The sequence below is a fragment of the Gymnoscopelus microlampas genome (genome assembly GCF_963454915.1).
Source record: "Gymnoscopelus microlampas genome assembly, chromosome: 4".
In the NCBI taxonomy this organism is placed as follows: Eukaryota; Metazoa; Chordata; class Actinopteri; order Myctophiformes; family Myctophidae; genus Gymnoscopelus; species Gymnoscopelus microlampas.
This window is the reverse complement of record NC_139941.1, coordinates 20,103,023-20,120,832: the sequence shown is the minus strand read 5'-3', so window position 1 is coordinate 20,120,832 and position 17,810 is coordinate 20,103,023. Positions and strand designations below refer to the sequence as shown.

The window sequence follows — 17,810 nt, the reverse complement described above, 5'->3', positions numbered from 1 at the left end:
AAAATAGAGGACTCTTTATTAGTTCGAAGGGAAATTGTTTGAGCTTATTGGTTCGTAGTGTCTTATATTTTCTCTTATATTATTTAATTTTGTTTTTATTTTTATTTTCATTTTATGTTTTCTCTTATTATCTTATATATATTTTATTGGCTCGTATAGTCTCACACGCCGGCGCTCTCGACTGGAGCGCCGAGGAGCGAAAACAAGACCACACGGCGTTATGATGCTTGTATGTAATGTATGGTGAATCAATGGACTTCTGGCCTCTTAGAATGAGGGACAGTCAAAGGTTGGATGATATTTCTACACTGAATGGAGGATCCGCTCATCCTGCACTGATGCACGTCCGTTAACTGGCTGTTGACGCGCAGCAGGACACATCGGTGCTTTTGACCTTTCCGTGTGTTTTGGTGGAGGGAAGTTTGCGATACATTTTTTAATGATTCGAGATTTGAGCAAGATGTACCCCCCCGCACGCCATCCGGTAAGTATAGTCTGTTATAGTAGATAGTTATAGTAGCCTGACTGACTGTATATCAAAACAACACATGATGCATCACTTTGTTGGATCAAGTTTCTGTACCACCGCGCGCTTGCACGGACATCACGCTCATTGTGGAAGTGCTGCTTGCTTACTACTGTGTGTGTGTGTGTGTGTGTGTGTGTGTGTGTGTGTGTGTGTGTGTGTGCGCGTGCGTGCGTGTGCGTGCTTGTGTGCGCGCGCGTATGTATGTGTGCGCGCGCATGGTGTGTGCACTGAAAATAAATTGAGTGATAAGGCTGTTTGCATGACATTGATGTACAATTCAGGATACTCTCTCTGTGTGTGTGTGTGTGTGTGTGTGTGTGTGTGTGTGTGTGTGTGTGTGTGTGTGTGTGTGTGTGTGTGTGTGTGTGGGGTGTGGTGTGGTGTGGTGTGGTGTGGTGTGGTGTGGTGTGGTGTGGTGTGTGTGTGTGTGTGTGTGTGTGTGTGTGTGTGTGTGTGTGTGTGTGTGTGTGTGTGTGACAATGTCACTGACTGGACCTATCCTCCCTGACATATTTATTTGTGTTGATTTGATGCCTTCCAAGCAGGTGTCTCACCAGCCCGGACAGCCATTCAAGTTCACCGTCACTGAGTCATGCGACAGAATTAAGGAGGAGTTCCAGTTTCTTCAAGCCCAGTATCACAGGTAATACTACAATATGCAGATTGGTGAAGACCTCACTTGATCAATGTACTATACATGTAGCCTTTAATAAAAAATACCACAGCAGACTTACCAATATTGATTGTAATAGCTTCTCTGTTAGGCCTGCTGTATGGTTAATATATGCTGTTGGCTACTATTAACTAAAAGAGTAAAACTAGATGTTCAAAATGTAATTCAAAGTATGGACAATTTCTGTATTTTGCTCAATTGAAGTGGTACCTTTGTGATTAACTTGCTAGTCAATAACCACATTTGTAAGGTCATAGCCTACTGTAGGCTGGAATACATACTGGAAAACTGGGGAAAGAAGTGTGGGTGTGTTCATTGTTTGCTCATTTCAATGATCCTGACCCCAGGCAAAAAGAGTACATTATTGTGTTCAGAGCCTTGAACACAGGCTGAACAGCTAGTTAGTATATAGCTAATGTCTAATACTGGCCACTAACCACACAGGTAAGCCTAAATCTATCCCATATGCACCCCTCTCTCTCTCTCTCTCTCTCTCTCTCTCTCTCTCTCTCTCTCTCTCTCTCTCTCTCTCTCTCTCTCTCTCTCTCTCTGCTTCGAAAGCAAGTGGTGTGAAATGCCTTTTCGCCGACGTGATGAAGTGTGAAATACATTGCTCAGGGCAGAACCGTAAGCAGACGAGACGCGAGCTTCTCCCAATGAATAGCAATAACCCCCCCCCCCCTCCCAGATGGTTATTGTCCAATCACCTTTTCAGATGAACCAATCGGTGGTTGAACGCATCAAGCCTGATGTTTATTGCATGTGCAGTGCTGTGGAAGTGCAGATCAAATGTCTCCACATGACAGGAGTATTATCCTAAATACCGAAAACGCATTCGTTTGGTGAGAAGAAAAAAAAAGATAAAGCTTTGCCTGATATCCTACTTAGCACATGTTGAATGTCCCATAATGGATCGAAACTATAATTTCTTCCATTAAACTTCATTTCTAATTCTAATTATTTTTTTACATAATATTTACGATTAACTAATTACAATAGTATAGTCATGATAACATAATTTGTTAGATTGGTGCCAATGCATCACCATGATAACAATGGGTATCTCTTAATCACTTTCATCCTGGCATCCGTTTGGGGATATCATTAGAGCCAAAAAATCTAAAAAATGTTCAAACATTTACAACATTTTTTAAGAATTTTCTAAAATGTTCCAAAACGTCAGAGGTTTTTAAAAATAATAAAAATAGTGATCTGAGCTTGTAGATTGCCTTTTTTCCGCTATTTGCCGTAGGACGAAGTATATGCGACTTTAAGTGGTTATGCCTCACAATTACTTTTTCTTATACTATATGAGTAATTAATACATTACAATCCATAGCATGTCGTTTAAAGCCCTGGAATCAATATTTTTATTTGGAAATGAATGCTGAAGATGTGAGACAAAGCCTGGCATTGCTAAGTATTATATTATGACTATCTCCACAGGTATAGAGTTAAGTTATAGTCTAGAGTTAAGTTATAGCTGTAGATGTAATGAGGGACTTCATCGTGTAGTTGCCTTTTTTGTTGATTCTGCAAATCCGCTGTCACTACTAGAATTTACTATGAGGGTTTGTCTAGACGCCTATTGATCACTTAATTACTGCACTGTACCTGCTGAGTAGGAGGTGTTTCCCGTATATGCGTTCCCAAACGGGAAACAACGGCTCGTTCCAACTAGTTACTGAAAAAAAGCTCCTTTCATTTCTCTTATGACCATTCCATCTCTCTCACCAAGTTCTACACTTTATTAATTCAGATGCTGAATGGTTGATGGGAATTATCTTTATTAATTAAACTTGCATCCAAAAATGTAAAGCACAAATAATTACATAGAATTGTTACTAGTCTGTATGTATAAAGCAGATAAAAATGTCAATAACTTGCAGCAGTTTTATTTTAATGTCAGCATCATGGCGGCATCATTTTGTCAGAATGTCACATTTCAAATCTCATCTCTTTCATGTCTAAGATGTCTTTGTTGATCTTTTCAAATCAAACATATCCGATAGACACATTCCCATGACTTTATTTTACGCAAGGTATTCTGTAGATAATCATATTTCCATAATCATAATGGATGTAGGAAATATTGTCAATTTGTGAGTGTGTGTGTGTGTGTGTGTGTGTGTGTGTGTGTATGTGTGTGTGTGTGTGTGTGTGTGTGTTTGTGTGTGTGTGTGTGTGTGTGTGTGTGTGTGTGTGTGTGTGTGTGTGTGTGTGTGTGTGTGTGTGTGTGTGTGTGTGTGTGTGTGTGTGTGTGTGTGTGTGTGTGTGTGTGTGTGTGTGTGTGTGTGTGTGTGTACACTTTACTTGCATGTGTGATCATTAACATAGCAATTCCCTTCTGTCCACAGTCTGAAATTGGAGTGTGAGAAATTGGCCAGCGAGAAGACGGAGATGCAGAGACACTATGTCATGGTGAGCTGCATTTACTGTGTACAGTATGTCTGCATACAGCATGTATATGTGCATGCGTGTTTGCCTGTGTAAGAGTGTTCAGGAAGTACAGTATAGGGTATTTCTGTGTGCACATTGCACGTGTAGATTTCTGTCTATGTGCGCTGTAAATTCCTCATCTCTAATTTAACTGAATTTAACTAATTTAGCAGAGTTAAATTAATACTGTGTGCAGGAAGGAAAGAGACAGCATATTATACATTTTGTCTTTGATCTTTTTCAGTACTATGAAATGTCTTATGGACTCAACATTGAGATGCATAAGCAGGTAAGAGGAGACTTCTTTTTAAACTTATAGTACACCCTACACTGTAAAATACTAGTTTACACCCTCAGAATTTAATTGTTTTAATTTATCCGTAAATCTTAGAGTGAACAAAATGTAAACAAATGGACATTTCTGGGTCCATTTGGTTCCACTTGTACACTCTCAGAGTTCAATTAACTCAGTATTTTACTGTGTACTGAGTAGGAAAAAGACTGACAAGACTGAATGGCAGAGACATACTAACTGTAAATAATAAATAATGTTAACATGAAGAAAATCAACTCAGTGAATATTGGGTTGTGTCTGATATAGTGAATTGGGCTGCTGTGTATGTTTAGCTGTTGAATTATCTGATGCTGTGTAGCCTATATGTGCTAGCTACCAATGTACTGAACTATCAATCAGTTTATCACAGCTTGTGCAACATGTTTAAAGGAGAGATCACGTAAGAATATCACACCAAGTGATATTTTGTCATTCTGTTCATCATTTAATGGGGGGAAAATCTAACAGAGATATAGGTTAACCATATGGACCATATGGATCGTCTCTATTCTTGGGTGAACTTTTGTCGAAAATAGCAGATCTACAAGCGAGCTTGTGTGTCGGCTATTTTCAGCGAAGACATTTGGTGTAGAAGGAAAAAAGAAGGGGGCCTAGTGATGACCCCTCAGTGGGGACTCCGGTCAACAAGGTATAAGAGTTTAATCGTTTTGTAATTTATTCGGTGCGTGTTTGTTTTGATGCCAAGTCAGGTGATCCGATCATTCTCTGTTCTTATCAAAGTCTGCCTCTGTGGAAACTGGAAAGTACTTAATCAAGATAAGATAAGACAGGACAAGGCAAGATAAAATGTGCTAATGCCAGTGGGGCTTTGATCACTTCATTAACTGCATGTATACACGCACAGATGGAAGTAAGTACATAAAATACAATAGAAGGCAACAAGATGAGCTTAGAATAACTCAGAAGGGTTTCTCTCTGATTCAGCAAAGTACAAAGTGGCCATAAAGTTGATTTGTTGCTGGTTTGATATAATCTTTTAGGAGGCTTTAAATGTCCATTGCTCCTCCAGACGTGGAAGGCCATTAGTGTAACTGTCTCTGTTAACCACGCATGGTGCTAAAACCAATGTGTTTGGACAGAGATGGTACTCATCTTAAAACTCAGTGTTTCAATGAAAACGCCTTAGATGTAGTTTTAACTGCTCTGCTAAATGTGGCACAGCTAACCAGCTAGGCGTCATTAAGTGTGTGTGCATGAGTGAGTGTGTGCGTGTGTTTGTGGTCCATTTCCCACTGGTCTGGGTCTATACTTGAGTATGGATATTGTTCATTTACTGAGTTGTGAGTGAGATGTGTGTGGGCGGGTGATTGAGAGGGTGTTGTGGCTGGATAAAAGTGTGTGTGTGTGTGTGTGTGTGTGCGTGTGCGTGCGCGTGCGCGTGCGTGTGCGTGCGCACGTGTGTGCGTGTGGGCGTGCGGGCATGCGGGCATGCGTGAATGAATGCGTATTATGTGTATGTGCATGCATGTGCCTTTCCCCCGGTATACTATTCAGAGGTGTCCGGTACACTATAAATCATGCTGTCTTGACCGCGTGGACATTCGCTTGTGTTTTTGTGTACGAGGCATGTGTGCGCGTGCGTATATTTGTGTACTTGAGAGTAAAATGAGAAAAAAGCTAGAGAGACTGTGTCCCTGTGGTCCTGTGTGGCGCACATTGGTTTGAGTCAAACAGAGAATTACACACTGACTCTTTAATCTCTGCCAGCAGTGTGTTGTTGTGTAACAGTGTCTGCTATGTGTGTGTGCGTGCGTGCGTGCGTGCGAGTGCTTGTGTGTTTATGTGTGCGCCTGTGTGTGCGTTTTGGAGAGGGATCTGATGTCCTGGATGTGTGTAGGTGGAGGGGCGGGGGGGGGGGGGGGGGGGGGGGTTGTGTACATGTGGATGTGTGTTTGAGTGCACATGCTTGCAGGTAGGTGTGTGTGCGCACGTGTGTGTAACTGCAGCATTTGACACAGCACGTGCAGCAGGGTGAAAGGATGCTCGAACCGAGGGAGTTGATATCGTTGCGGTCTGGCAGAAACCTTGTATCTCCAAATCTCTACTTTTTATGTTTTTTTTTCTTTTCTTAAATGATCATACAAGAGTGTCACTCAAAAGAAGTGAATATAGCAGATCTACAAGCTCACCTGTCGTGATGTGACGCGTTGTGAGCTTGTAGTGTAGTTTTTAAGATGATAATAATGGTTATGGTTTCGGATTTACAAGGTTTCCACCCGACAGCAACGATATACTGTATGGGAGAGAGAGACAGAAAGGGCATGCATGGCTATATAGCCCCATTAAGACAATCGGCCTTGGCTACCAAAGCGGATTGCCAATATTGCTTGTTTAGCATTTTCTGCGGGTAATAGGCCTATTGATTTTCTTGGCTCTGCGCTCTCTTTTATTTACACAGAAGGACTCTAGTGCCGGGGAGTGAAATGTACCAGTGCTCGTTAAAGAGAAATTGACTCATGGACGAAGGGGTGGGGAGGGTCCGGGGTGACAACAGGGGAGGAGGAGTGTACCGGTGGTAAAGCATGGAATTGAGCTATGATAGGACAGTTAATCAATTGCAAATTAGTGAAGCAGAGAGAGAGAGAGAGAGAGAGAGAGAGAGAGAGAGAGAGAGAGAGAGAGAGAGAGAGAGAGAGAGAGAGAGAGAGAGAGAGAGAGAGAGAGAGAGAGAGAGAGAGAGAGAGAGAGAGAGAGAGAGAGAGAGAGAGAGAGAGAGAGAGAGAACATGGGAAGGCAGAGAGAACATGTGAATGGTGACACCAGGAGGACAAGGTGATTCTAAATGGCTGCATTTTCAACAACCCATGTTATTTGTCATATATAGTGCTTATACTGAACAGTATGTTTTATCAACAGATTTGGATGCATATTTATTATAAATTGTCACATAGCCTATTCTAAATAGAATATTGATACCACAAAAGTAAAGTTCTGCTATTTATGCTTAAAAACACACAACACTACACAGTATATAAACTTATGTATTTGAGCATATACTGTAAGTATTTTTGACTGACCCTGAAATCAATTGAAAGCCAGAAACTGCGTGTAGAATCAGGTTAAGAAAAAAAAAGTGCATTTGGCTCCATTTTCACAAAATGTCCATGAATACACACACTTACAGTACAGTACTGCTAATGCCCATTCACTGTAATGTGAGACGTGCCAACACATTATACAGAAGCTGTAGTGGAAGAGGGCGTAGGATGTGGTTGCATATAAACGTTACGCCTGACTTAAACCTGGTCGTGCAAGTGTGTTGTGCATCGAAAATGACAATCTCACGACGCGCTGTGAGCTTGTAGATCTGCTCATTTCGATGTGCGACACCAACTAAATATAAATCAGCCCGTAGACATTGAGGAATACTGACACAACGATAGAGACCATCCACAGACGCTGCAGCAGGTGACAGAAAGCACAGCCTCCACGGTAAAGCAATGGGTTTGCCGGTTGATACAGGCTGTATTTCGCCACGGTCACTCTTTCTTTGTCTTTTCCTTCCCCTCTCTCTCTGTGTCTCGTTCCCAATCTATCAAACTGTCTCTTTCACGGACACAAGGGAATAGAGCCTTTATACGGCAGGTCCATTAGGTGTATTGGCTGGCGGTGGAAAGCGGTGCTGATGTGGTGCTTACGCAGCTCCACAGGGGAGATGGACATTTGATCTACTATCTGACCCGTTCTGGCACCAACAGCCCGGCCTAATCCCATTTCTTTCCTGTTAAGACTTTTTTTTTAGGACCTCCGAGAACTAAATAGTAATGATTAGGGATTTGTTATTCTTGAAGTGTCCCTGACACATGCAAAGATATAGAAACTCTCATGTAGTATACTAGAGTCTCGGGGGGTTTCGCCCCCCCCCCTCGACCCCAGCCGCTGCGTGGGGCTCTAGGGCTGTGAGGGCGCGCTTATTTTGGGGTGGCAAAATGGTGGGATAGAACTGTCCAAAAGTAAAAAAAAAAAAAAGAAAAAATTGGAAAAAATGTATATATTTATTTTTTACGTGGGGGTCCGCGGACCCCCTGGTGGGCCGCGGACATCCTGGGAGTGTTGGAACCCCCGGGGACCCCCCTGGAACATGGCGGACCCCTTCGGCTGTTTTTTTTTTCATGAAAATGAAATTGCTTGTTTCTGTCGCTTGTTTTGAAAACCTGGCATCCCGACTGGCATCCCTGGTGTTTTGCTAAAGGGAACTAACCTCGCGTCAGCAGTCTTTCCAGTTTCCACCTCGGAGGAAATAAAAGGTAACACAATGGTGTAGACGAAATTGTGTCCGCCTCGCGGTGTTTGCTGAGCAGTGAGAAGTGGCCTACAGGCTGCACGAAGTAATTGTGCGCGTTGTGGCTTGTGTTGTTAGTGACATTGATATGTTGTTTTTGTGTTTAGTCCGACACAGTGACACGGGTTTTTTTGGGGTTTTGGGTTTTGCAATGTATTATAGGATGTGCATAGTGGCCAAGACACACCCCTGGGGCAAAAACACACACCTAAAAAGATTATTTTAGATATAATTACAGCGAGGCTTCCTTGTGGATCTCAGACTCATGTGGCAGTCTATGACGTCAGTTATCTATGACATTTCTATGAAGTACACTGTATAACTCCATATTTGGGCAAGGTTTCAGCCAGGACCGACCTCCTTTGACTTTAACTAGGAAATGAATGTTAAAGAAAAATATGTGGGGAGTTACTTTCTTGGCCTACTGAAAGTGTGCACATTGGTATTTGAGGAGCAGTTTGTGAGATTAGCACACACACACACACACACACACACACACACACACACACACACACACACACACACACACACACACACACACACACACACACACACACACACACACACACACACACACACACACACACACACACGCGCACACACACACACACACACTTATAGACGGTCCGCCCCCTAGGTGCCACACCGTAAAAAATGACGGTGATGGATTCTGATCGTTGCAGAGAAAACAGTACATGTAACAGTAAAAGTAACAGTTTCAAGGGATGGTGCTTTCTCTTAAAGACAGGGCCACAGATAATTTTAATACTGGAAGCTAGGAAGTATAAGGCCCATGGGCTGCAAAGAGTTGGTCAACTAATAGTATGCTGCTTACAAAGACACTTTTAAGCTGTGCTATCAGTCCCTGATATCTTGTCTTAACAGCTCAGCACATCTGTGCTCTTTGAGAAATGAAGCACAAACAGATGGGGTCAAAGCAAGTGTCCTTGGAAGTCAAAGATATCATCTCCAGTCTTCTTTTAGTGCTGTTGGAGCCTCCTGTCTATCCATCCACTTTCATTCTCTCTTGACCGCCTCCTCTGGAAGCTCATCTTCTCCACAGCATGGATCCAATCTCATTCAACTGTCTGTAATGTTGAACACTACTTTATTTGAGCCCCCAGAGCTTAGATGCCATTTAATTCACAATCGCATGCAGTCAGTCTGATCTCAGTAATAATAAACCTGTCAGCTGTTTTCAGTTCTTCACCAAACCTGTGTGGCCAAAGTGTTTTTTAAAAGCTTTCCTTGATGCCAATCACTTCCACCGCACACATGGCATTGTGTTGTAGACTCCCTGATACAATGAGGACGACATGTTATCTTTGTGTCAATTTAACAACCAGCTGATGATATCAACGTCATTAATTACCATTACCAATATGTTGCAGACACCACACCATACTCTTTGGTCACATCATATAGTGTATTTTTAAGGGAGGGGGGTATGTATACCAGGGTTACAGAGAAATGCATGCATTTGAAACAGTTAAATCTAATATTGGAAATGGAGCCCTGGCAAATAGCCTATTGCAAAGCAATCTGTCATGTCTACAAATTCATGCAGTTTTAACATAAGTTCAGCACTATGTGTTTCAAGTTTCAATTCAAATGCCCAATGTGTGGCACCTCCCTCACTTTATAACAGTCAGTATGGCCCTTTGGAAATAAAAACCGCCCACCCCTGGTCTAAAGAAATGTTACTGAGAAATGTTATTTGATTTGTAAGCATTAATACATTGATTTATCAAGTTGAATGTCTCTGGCCTTACAAACACAGGTCTCCCTTGAGTGGAGTGAGACGAGGCAATGTGCTGCTAGAATACTCTCCGGCAGTCCAGTTGTGTTAACTTGTTGACTTTTAAATGCAAGTCCATGTGTGTGGGCACGCGCATGTGTGCGTGCACATACGTGGATGTGTGTGCATGTGTATTAGGTTGGGGTTGAAGTTGCACTACGAGCACTCCCTCTGGGACATCGAATCAGGCAATTTCCTGTTCAAACAGTGTTACATGAGGGAGAGAGGAGATAAAGAGTGAAGGGAGAGAGAGAGAGAGAGAAGAGAGAGAGAGAGAGAGAGAGAGAGAGAGAGAGAGAGAGAGAGAGAGAGAGAGAGAGAGAGAGAGAGAGAGAAGGAGATTTCTTTGAAAACAAAGCATTCAATTTAGTGAAAACATTTGGTGAATCGACACAGAAAAATAACAGACCACCTAGGACAAAATATGGCATTCTCATTGGCTGACTCGTGTCACATGGGGGAACATTATTTCTCCATAACGCTGCTAAAGAGAATAGATGAAACAGGTGTGTTGTGTCTATTTGCACTCACGTGAGAACAGTCACACAGCAGCCACTTAAAAATCTCAAACACGGCAATCTCTTAACACGGCAGCCGAATAGCTGCCGTGTTAAGTACTGTAAGTGGGTAACCGCCTTCCACGCCGACATGTCGCCACTCCGACTAGTGGCTTCCGCGTGCGGTTAGGGTTAGGGTGAGGGAATGGTTAGGGTCGGACTTCAGTGCTAAGCCTTTTTAGAAAGGTCATCCTTTCAGAAAAAGGCAGAGCAAGGAATTTTTGCTCTCGCCATCTTATTTTTGAAAGAAAGTCTTTTTGGGATCCTGCTACTCTTTAATTTTAAGGTCCATATAATTTCACATTCTGTTTAATTAAGTATTCCTTTAGACTACATTCTAAATCTTTGCCCTAAGCCCTTTTTGGCTGTTACCCCTTTCCTGGAGGGAGGGGGGGAAAAACATTTTTTTCCAATTAGGGTTAACCATTTCACCTTTCTTTAAGGTTTAGGTTTTTTGGGCATGTTTACAATTTATAATATGAAATAGAAATGCCAGTGAACTTTGTGAGAAATGTTCCCTGGGGACTGTGCATGGCAGGTAAGTCCAGTCATCCTGAGTCCCACCTGGACCGCATACCAAAAAATCATCCATAATGTCATTATAAGAATGGTACAGGATTAGAACTCAATAAAAGATTTAAGAGAACAAATACAGTTATGGACCATGACGGAGGCGCGCCGACTCAGCAGACCTTGAGGCCGAGGAGTTGCGCCCGAGCGCCTCCAGGCGCGAGTGCCCGCAACGACCGGCCGAAGGGCTGCTAGTCGACTCAGCGCCGTCCGAGTTATGTACCGATAGGGACAGAATCGTAAATGATGTTTGTGGGGACTGCGTGTACCCCAACTAACCTTCCCTGTGACTACTGGTCAATAGTGTGTCTTTGTTGGGACTGATACCATTCTCCATTTCTGCTACAGGGGTTGGGGTTAGAGTAATGAGGGCCTTAACCCCTTTTAATTTTAAGGTCCTTATTATTTCACATTTGTTCATCTAAGTCTTCCTAGGTCCATTGTTTGATTGTGTGTGTCTTGGCCCACTTAGTCCTTTTGAAGGCTTGAGTGGGCATTTGGGTTGATCACCCTCACACCTATTTGGGTCTTTAAGCGTGCGGTTAGGGTTAGGGTGAGGGTTAGGTATAGGGTTCGTTAACGTCGGAAAGGCGACATGTCGGAAAGCCGCCATGTAACCCTGTAAGTGGCCAGATGGGTGGGCCGCTTTTCAGATGGGTGGGTCCATTTTCAGAGCATATATATTTGAATGATCAATCAATCGATTGTGTTCTGGCTTGGATCAATGGAACCAATGTTTATGTTCTTATTTATTGGTGTCACTATAAAAACATTTTCAAGGTTTTAAAGAAAAAAATACAATGTCATTTTCAATTATAAATCTTACATTATCATTAAAATCTTAGTGTTTTGCAAATGATTTGGGGGCCCACTTGCAATCCCCTTGCGGTCCACCAGTGGTCCCCAGCCTACAGGTTGAGAATCACTGAGTTTAGTGAGTTATCTATTTCCAAAACAAAACGTTCTTGCACTTATTGTAAGTCGCTTTGCATAAAAGTGTCTGCTAAATGACTGTAATGTAATGTTTACAGCAGCAGTTTGGGACTGTGATGCTTTGATGTTTCTATACAGTACATACACATACTGTATCTTATGTGTGCCCGGGCCAAAACAGCATTGTTGGCTAGAGTACAGACACCTGGGTGCTTGTCTCTGCCATGCTACAGCTGGGTGTAAATAGTCACATTGGCTATTTCACCCCAGGTGCAAACAGCATTGTTGGCTACTGACACCTGGGTGCTAATAGCATCTGCCAAAAAAATATCAATGCACACAACCGTACTGTACAATGTCCTTCAATTCATGGAAGCCCTCCATTTTGATTTATTTTTGGGCTTTTATGCCTTTATTTATAGGACAGTAGACTGACAGGAAATGGGGAGAGAGAGATGGGCAGTGACACGCAGCAAAGGTCGTCAGGATCGGGACTCGAACCCACGACACACTGCCAGGCCGCATTGCAGCCTAGGTGCCCGGACATTTTGTACAGTAATTACACACTGGGGGGGGGTCAGAAATACAGTATATTACTGTATTGAATGAATTAATAAGAATCATTAAGACTTCTAGTGGCAATTATGGAAACATTGCAAGGTAACCATTGTTAACCAGGCCAACCAGACCAAAGTTAACACCTCTTTCCAAAAAAATAAGTTACAGGAGTTGAATAAATAAAACAGTTAGACAAGTGATAATAACCTCCTTTCCATGCACATAGTACTGTAGTTTGAAATATTGGACCTTGGGCAAGTGTGTGTAAAGGCCTAACTCAATTAAATTTCAAGATAATTTTCTCATTACGTAAAAAAAAAAGCTAATTGAGGAACAATAAAAGAAAAGGCTTTTATCTGCATGTGAAACTTCCTTGCAGCTATCCACTCTAGTGCAGTGGTTCTCAAACTGTGGGTCGGGCCCACTGATTTTAGGGGGATCCCCAGATGATGTGCAACATTGTTTTCTCACTCAACAGTAAACAAATCAACATACACCATAAGTATACAGGGTGTGTGCCCATTTATAAAGTGACAACTGAATGACTTTTAAGACCTTTTTAAATACCTACAAAATGAAAAAAGGGGTACTAGAAATCAGAGAAAGGAGCCCAAAAAGAGAGAACGACTGCTTTAGTGTACCGCCTTCACTGCACAGTAATTGAAGTAGGCCAAAGACTTTCTGCTTTCTTTTTTCCATCCATCTCTCTCTCTCTCTCTCTCTCTCTCTCTCTCTCTCTCTCTCTCTCTCTCTCTCTGTCTCTGTCTCTGTCTCTCTCTCTCCCTTACTGTCTGTCTCTATACCGCATTGCTCGCTCTCATTTGTAAGCATCAATGTGTGTATTTCTCTGTCTGTATCTCTGTCTAGTGCGTGTCTCACTCCAGTGATCAGCCCATTTAGCTCCGCCGCCTGTAGCGTTGTAGAACCACACACACACACATCACAATGACTAGGATTAATAGTGACAACAGTAATAACCCACAGTCTACATGCTGGTAGCTGTACTGTGGGGGGTGGGGGTTATCCATCTACTTGCACTATGGAGGAGTATGAATATATTTAACCCGTTAAGACCGGGAATGCATACTGTGTCATGTGTAAGTGACACAGTGTGGCTATGAGCTTGTAGATCTGCTATTTTTGAAAAATTGTGAATATTTGTGCAAATCTTTGAATATGCATTTTTAAAGCGAACATTTGTAACTCAAATCTTTGCTTCTCCAAAACATTTTACAAATGTTCGCTTTAAAAAATATATTTTAAAAGATTTGCACACATTTTCACGAAAAAAAAAAAAGCAGATCTACAAGCTCACGAGTGCCGCACTATGAGCTTGTAGATCTGCTATTTTTGAATAGTCTATCTAAATCTAAAAATGACACACATGCGTTCCCGGTCTTAATGGGTTAAAAGATGAGCATGGGGGAAAGAAGGGAGTTGCTTCATTTATATTATATCTGCTTCTGTGTGTGTGTGTGTGTGTGTGTGTGTGTGTGTGTGTGTGTGTGTGTGTGTGTGTGTGTGTGTGTGTGTGTGTGTGTGTGTGTGTGTGTGTGTGTGTGTGTGTGTGTGTGTGTGTGTGTGTGTGTGTGTGTGTGTGTGTGTGTGTGTGTGTGTGTGTGTGTGTGTGTGTGTGTGTGTGTCTTTTCCTGGATTGCTTTGGCAATGTTACAGTAATAATGCCTGAGGAGCGCTATAAGGATGGCAGTTTGAACTCATCCATCCATCACTTAAACAAGACAATCTTGAGTTTGGTGACCCCAGCCCTTTCCTCTAGTAACCACCTCTAGGCCAGTGGTTCTCAAATGTTTTCATGTAAAGGACCCCCAAAATGATATGTATTTGCCTGTGGACCCCCATCTCAAAAATATTTTGAGCCAGCGACCTCCAGAAGCAAAGATTTGAGTTAAAAATGTTCGCTTTCAAAATATATATATATATATATTAAAAGATTGAACACCTTTTCACAATTATATCTGCTTGTTTTGACTAGTGTAAATAAATATGGTTAAAGTAGTTTAAATAATTGTGACGCTATATTAACACATTTTCCTGGAGACCCCCTGTTATCACCCCTAGGACCCCCTGGGGTCCTCGGACCTTTGAGAACTAATGCTCTAGGGCTAGGCCATAATGCCCGCTTGCAATGCACACAATTTACCAAAAATCTAGTGGGTGGTAGGATTACTTGGAAACTTAGTGAGCGCATTCATCTTCCCTAGAGGATGGAGCCCGACGCTTTCAGTGAACCCATGACCTTTCTTCTAGCACCAACATCAGACCAAAATGTCCACAGGATGTGTCGTACAGATTTAAGTGATGCCATTGCCTTTCCTTTATATTTACATCACTTTTTAGCCCCACTAGGGGCTTTAAGGATGGCAGTATCACAGGTTCAAACCACTTTGTTTCAGTTGGGTGTAAGGAGCAGTATGGCTTCTTCATTGCTACTGCTACAGTATTGTGCTGTGTACTGTTTGAGAATCACTGTAGTACCCGTGATGCCATGTTTTATAGAGGATATTGGTGCATTTGTATTCTCGTAAGAAGTTTACCAGCGTAAAAAATAAACACACAAAAGCAATAAAGATTGTGGATCAACTCTACGACAAGAATGATTGTAGGCTACCAACCAACTCCATTTTTAAACAAACCAGCAGTGCAGTTTGAACATGCATTTGAGGTTGCTTGATTTGTTGTGTTGGACTTGGTTGTTTGAGTTTTCATGCCAATTAAGATTGATAAATGGACTGAATCTGGGTGAGTTGACTGACTAATATAGTAGGCACAGGTTATTGGTAAGGTGAAAGGGTTGACTGTGTTGTAGTTGGTGAATGTGAACTGAACGTGCTTCTCTTTGCACACCACTCTGACTCTCTCTGTCTTGCAGGCGGAGATCGTCAAACGGCTGAACGCCATCTGTGCCCAAGTCATCCCCTTCCTCTCTCAAGAGGTAAGCAGCTATCACTGTGAGTGGAGATGATACTGTAGATGGGAAGGAGAGATAGGGGGGAGAAGGAATAGAACTGGATGGATGGATGGTTGCATGGATGGATGGAATCCACATTAGTCCTCCCTGGGCTTTTTAGACTCACTAGCGCCAGGGCTCTAAAGATGGCAATGACAGTCGGCCGGTCTGTCTAATTCTTTGGTCCCAAAGCAAGCTATCTCAAAACTATTGGCTGGATTGTCATAGAATTGGCTGTGCACGTTCATGCTCCCCAGAGGATGAGTCCTAATTATTTTGGAGACCACTATGGCTTTTCCTCTAGCACCACTACCACCACCTTCTTGTGTGCAAGAACTTCCACACAAGATATCTGAAAATCTAATGTCCGCATTGCCATGAAATGTGCTACTACCTGAAGAATGAACCCTAGTCATTTGATTGATCCCATTATCTTTCATGGAACACCACCCTCAAGGCAGAATTTTAACTTTGCCCTGAAGATACTGTATCTCATAATAGAAGACGTAGATTGCACGATGAACTCTTCCTCTAGTACAGCCACCATTGGGCCAAAACCAATTGTGTTTCACTTTGTAACGTCTGTTGTTCTTTACAATATGTGTTAATCCTTCAGTGAATCTACAATACAAATATAGTAATGTAATGTAATTTCGATAGCATTTAGATGTACAGATAATTATTTTGATGTTATACTATTTAGACCAACACTGTCTAAAAAAAAGTCAGAATATGACTTTTGGGGAATATATGATTTACGATTCTGTGCATATCGTGACATAACTCGGACGGCGGAGTCGGCTCAAAGCGGACTTCACAATGCTCGGCACGGCGACCACCTCCAACGTTTAAACTGTTTTTATGACGGATCGTCAAAACGCTGAGAACTGGAGTTTCGCGTTGCTAAACGCGGAAGTCCCAAAAAGTCAAAGGCCTTATTTGCCCCTGCACGTCACATGTTGACGTTTGGTCACTAAGTCACAATTATGCCTTTTGGGGAGTGAGACAGTGTTGTTTCAACCCGATCTCACACAACCTAGTATACATTGCACAGAGTGTCATTCCGTGGACAACTGGAAAACCCGAAAATCCGTGCATAGCCACCTCGCATCTCCCCCATTGACTAAACCATTTCGGAGGCGCGCAGTTTCAAGCAAACTGGAGCCACGTGTATATACTAAATTGTGTGAGATCAGGCTGGTTGTTTAGACTGATGATAGGTTCTTGGTTTTCCTATGATCCTAAATTACAATTTCTATGCATTTGATGTTTTACATTGTGTTTTCCTTGCTCACTGTAAATCACTCTGGATTAAGAGCGTCTGCTAAATGCCTAAAATGTAAATTGTAGTACATACATTTGTCACCCTCTCAGAGTTAAATTAACACTGTATTTTACTGGTTATAAAGCTAAATACACTAATATGCATGCTGCACAACCACACACACACACACACACACACACACACACACACACACACACACACACACACACACACACACACACACACACACACACACACACACACACACACACACACACATGCGCCAAACAGATTATTTTGGGCTAATCCTCCTAGCTCGGGATAGGGAGATAGGTCCTGAACTTATTAAATGTCTCCCGGTAACATAATTATGCAGAAGCCAGAAGCACAGGGTGTTTGAGAATTATTTTGCGTGTACTTGTGCATTCTGTATGTTTATATAGTAAATTGTGGAAAGCGTGTAAATTACAGTGCACAGTTTTATTGCATATGTCTTTAAGGTGTGTGTGTGTGTGTGTGTGTGTGTGTGTGTGTGTGTGTGTGTGTGTGTGTGCGCGCATGTAGCAGTTAAATCCTTCCTCCAGAGGAGGTGAAAGTTTGTGGAGGGGGTGAACAGCGGGAACGGTGGCTCCAAAGCTCTCCTCCAGATTAGCCATGGATTAGGAGGGTTTAGGGTGGATTAGGAATAATGGCATTAGACTGTGGTGCTGCTACACAGCCCTGGGATCAGCAGAGGAAAGGCCTTGTGCCTCATTGTGTTCATGTACAGCTTTGTTGGATTTGTGTGTGCGTGTGCGTGTGCGTGTGCGTGTGCGTGTGCGTGTGCGTGTGTGTGTGTGCGTGTGTGTGTGTGTGTGTGTGTGTGTGTGTGTGTGTGTGTGTGT

The 17,810-nt window shown here is 42.4% G+C and overlaps 1 protein-coding gene across 6 annotated transcripts in view; it reads left to right on the top strand.

Annotated features, from left to right (window-relative positions):
* Positions 1–439: 439 nt before the first annotated feature.
* The window catches only part of LOC311043696 (transducin-like enhancer protein 4), a gene marked incomplete at its 5' end in the record, with an annotated part of 41,605 nt that continues 24,234 nt past the window's right edge, over positions 440–17,810 (top strand). For 5 of the 6 annotated variants that reach the window (XM_084055043.1, XM_084055042.1, XM_084055041.1 and 2 more), the window contains 5 exons: positions 440–484; positions 1,075–1,172; positions 3,560–3,623; positions 3,886–3,930; positions 15,585–15,647. In XM_084055043.1, the coding sequence (XP_083911169.1) occupies positions 440–484; positions 1,075–1,172; positions 3,560–3,623; positions 3,886–3,930; positions 15,585–15,647 (315 nt within the window). Of the gene's footprint in view, positions 485–1,074; positions 1,173–3,559; positions 3,624–3,885; positions 3,931–15,584; positions 15,648–17,810 lie in introns of those variants that run through there. The other variant, XM_084055044.1, reaches the window with a different exon arrangement.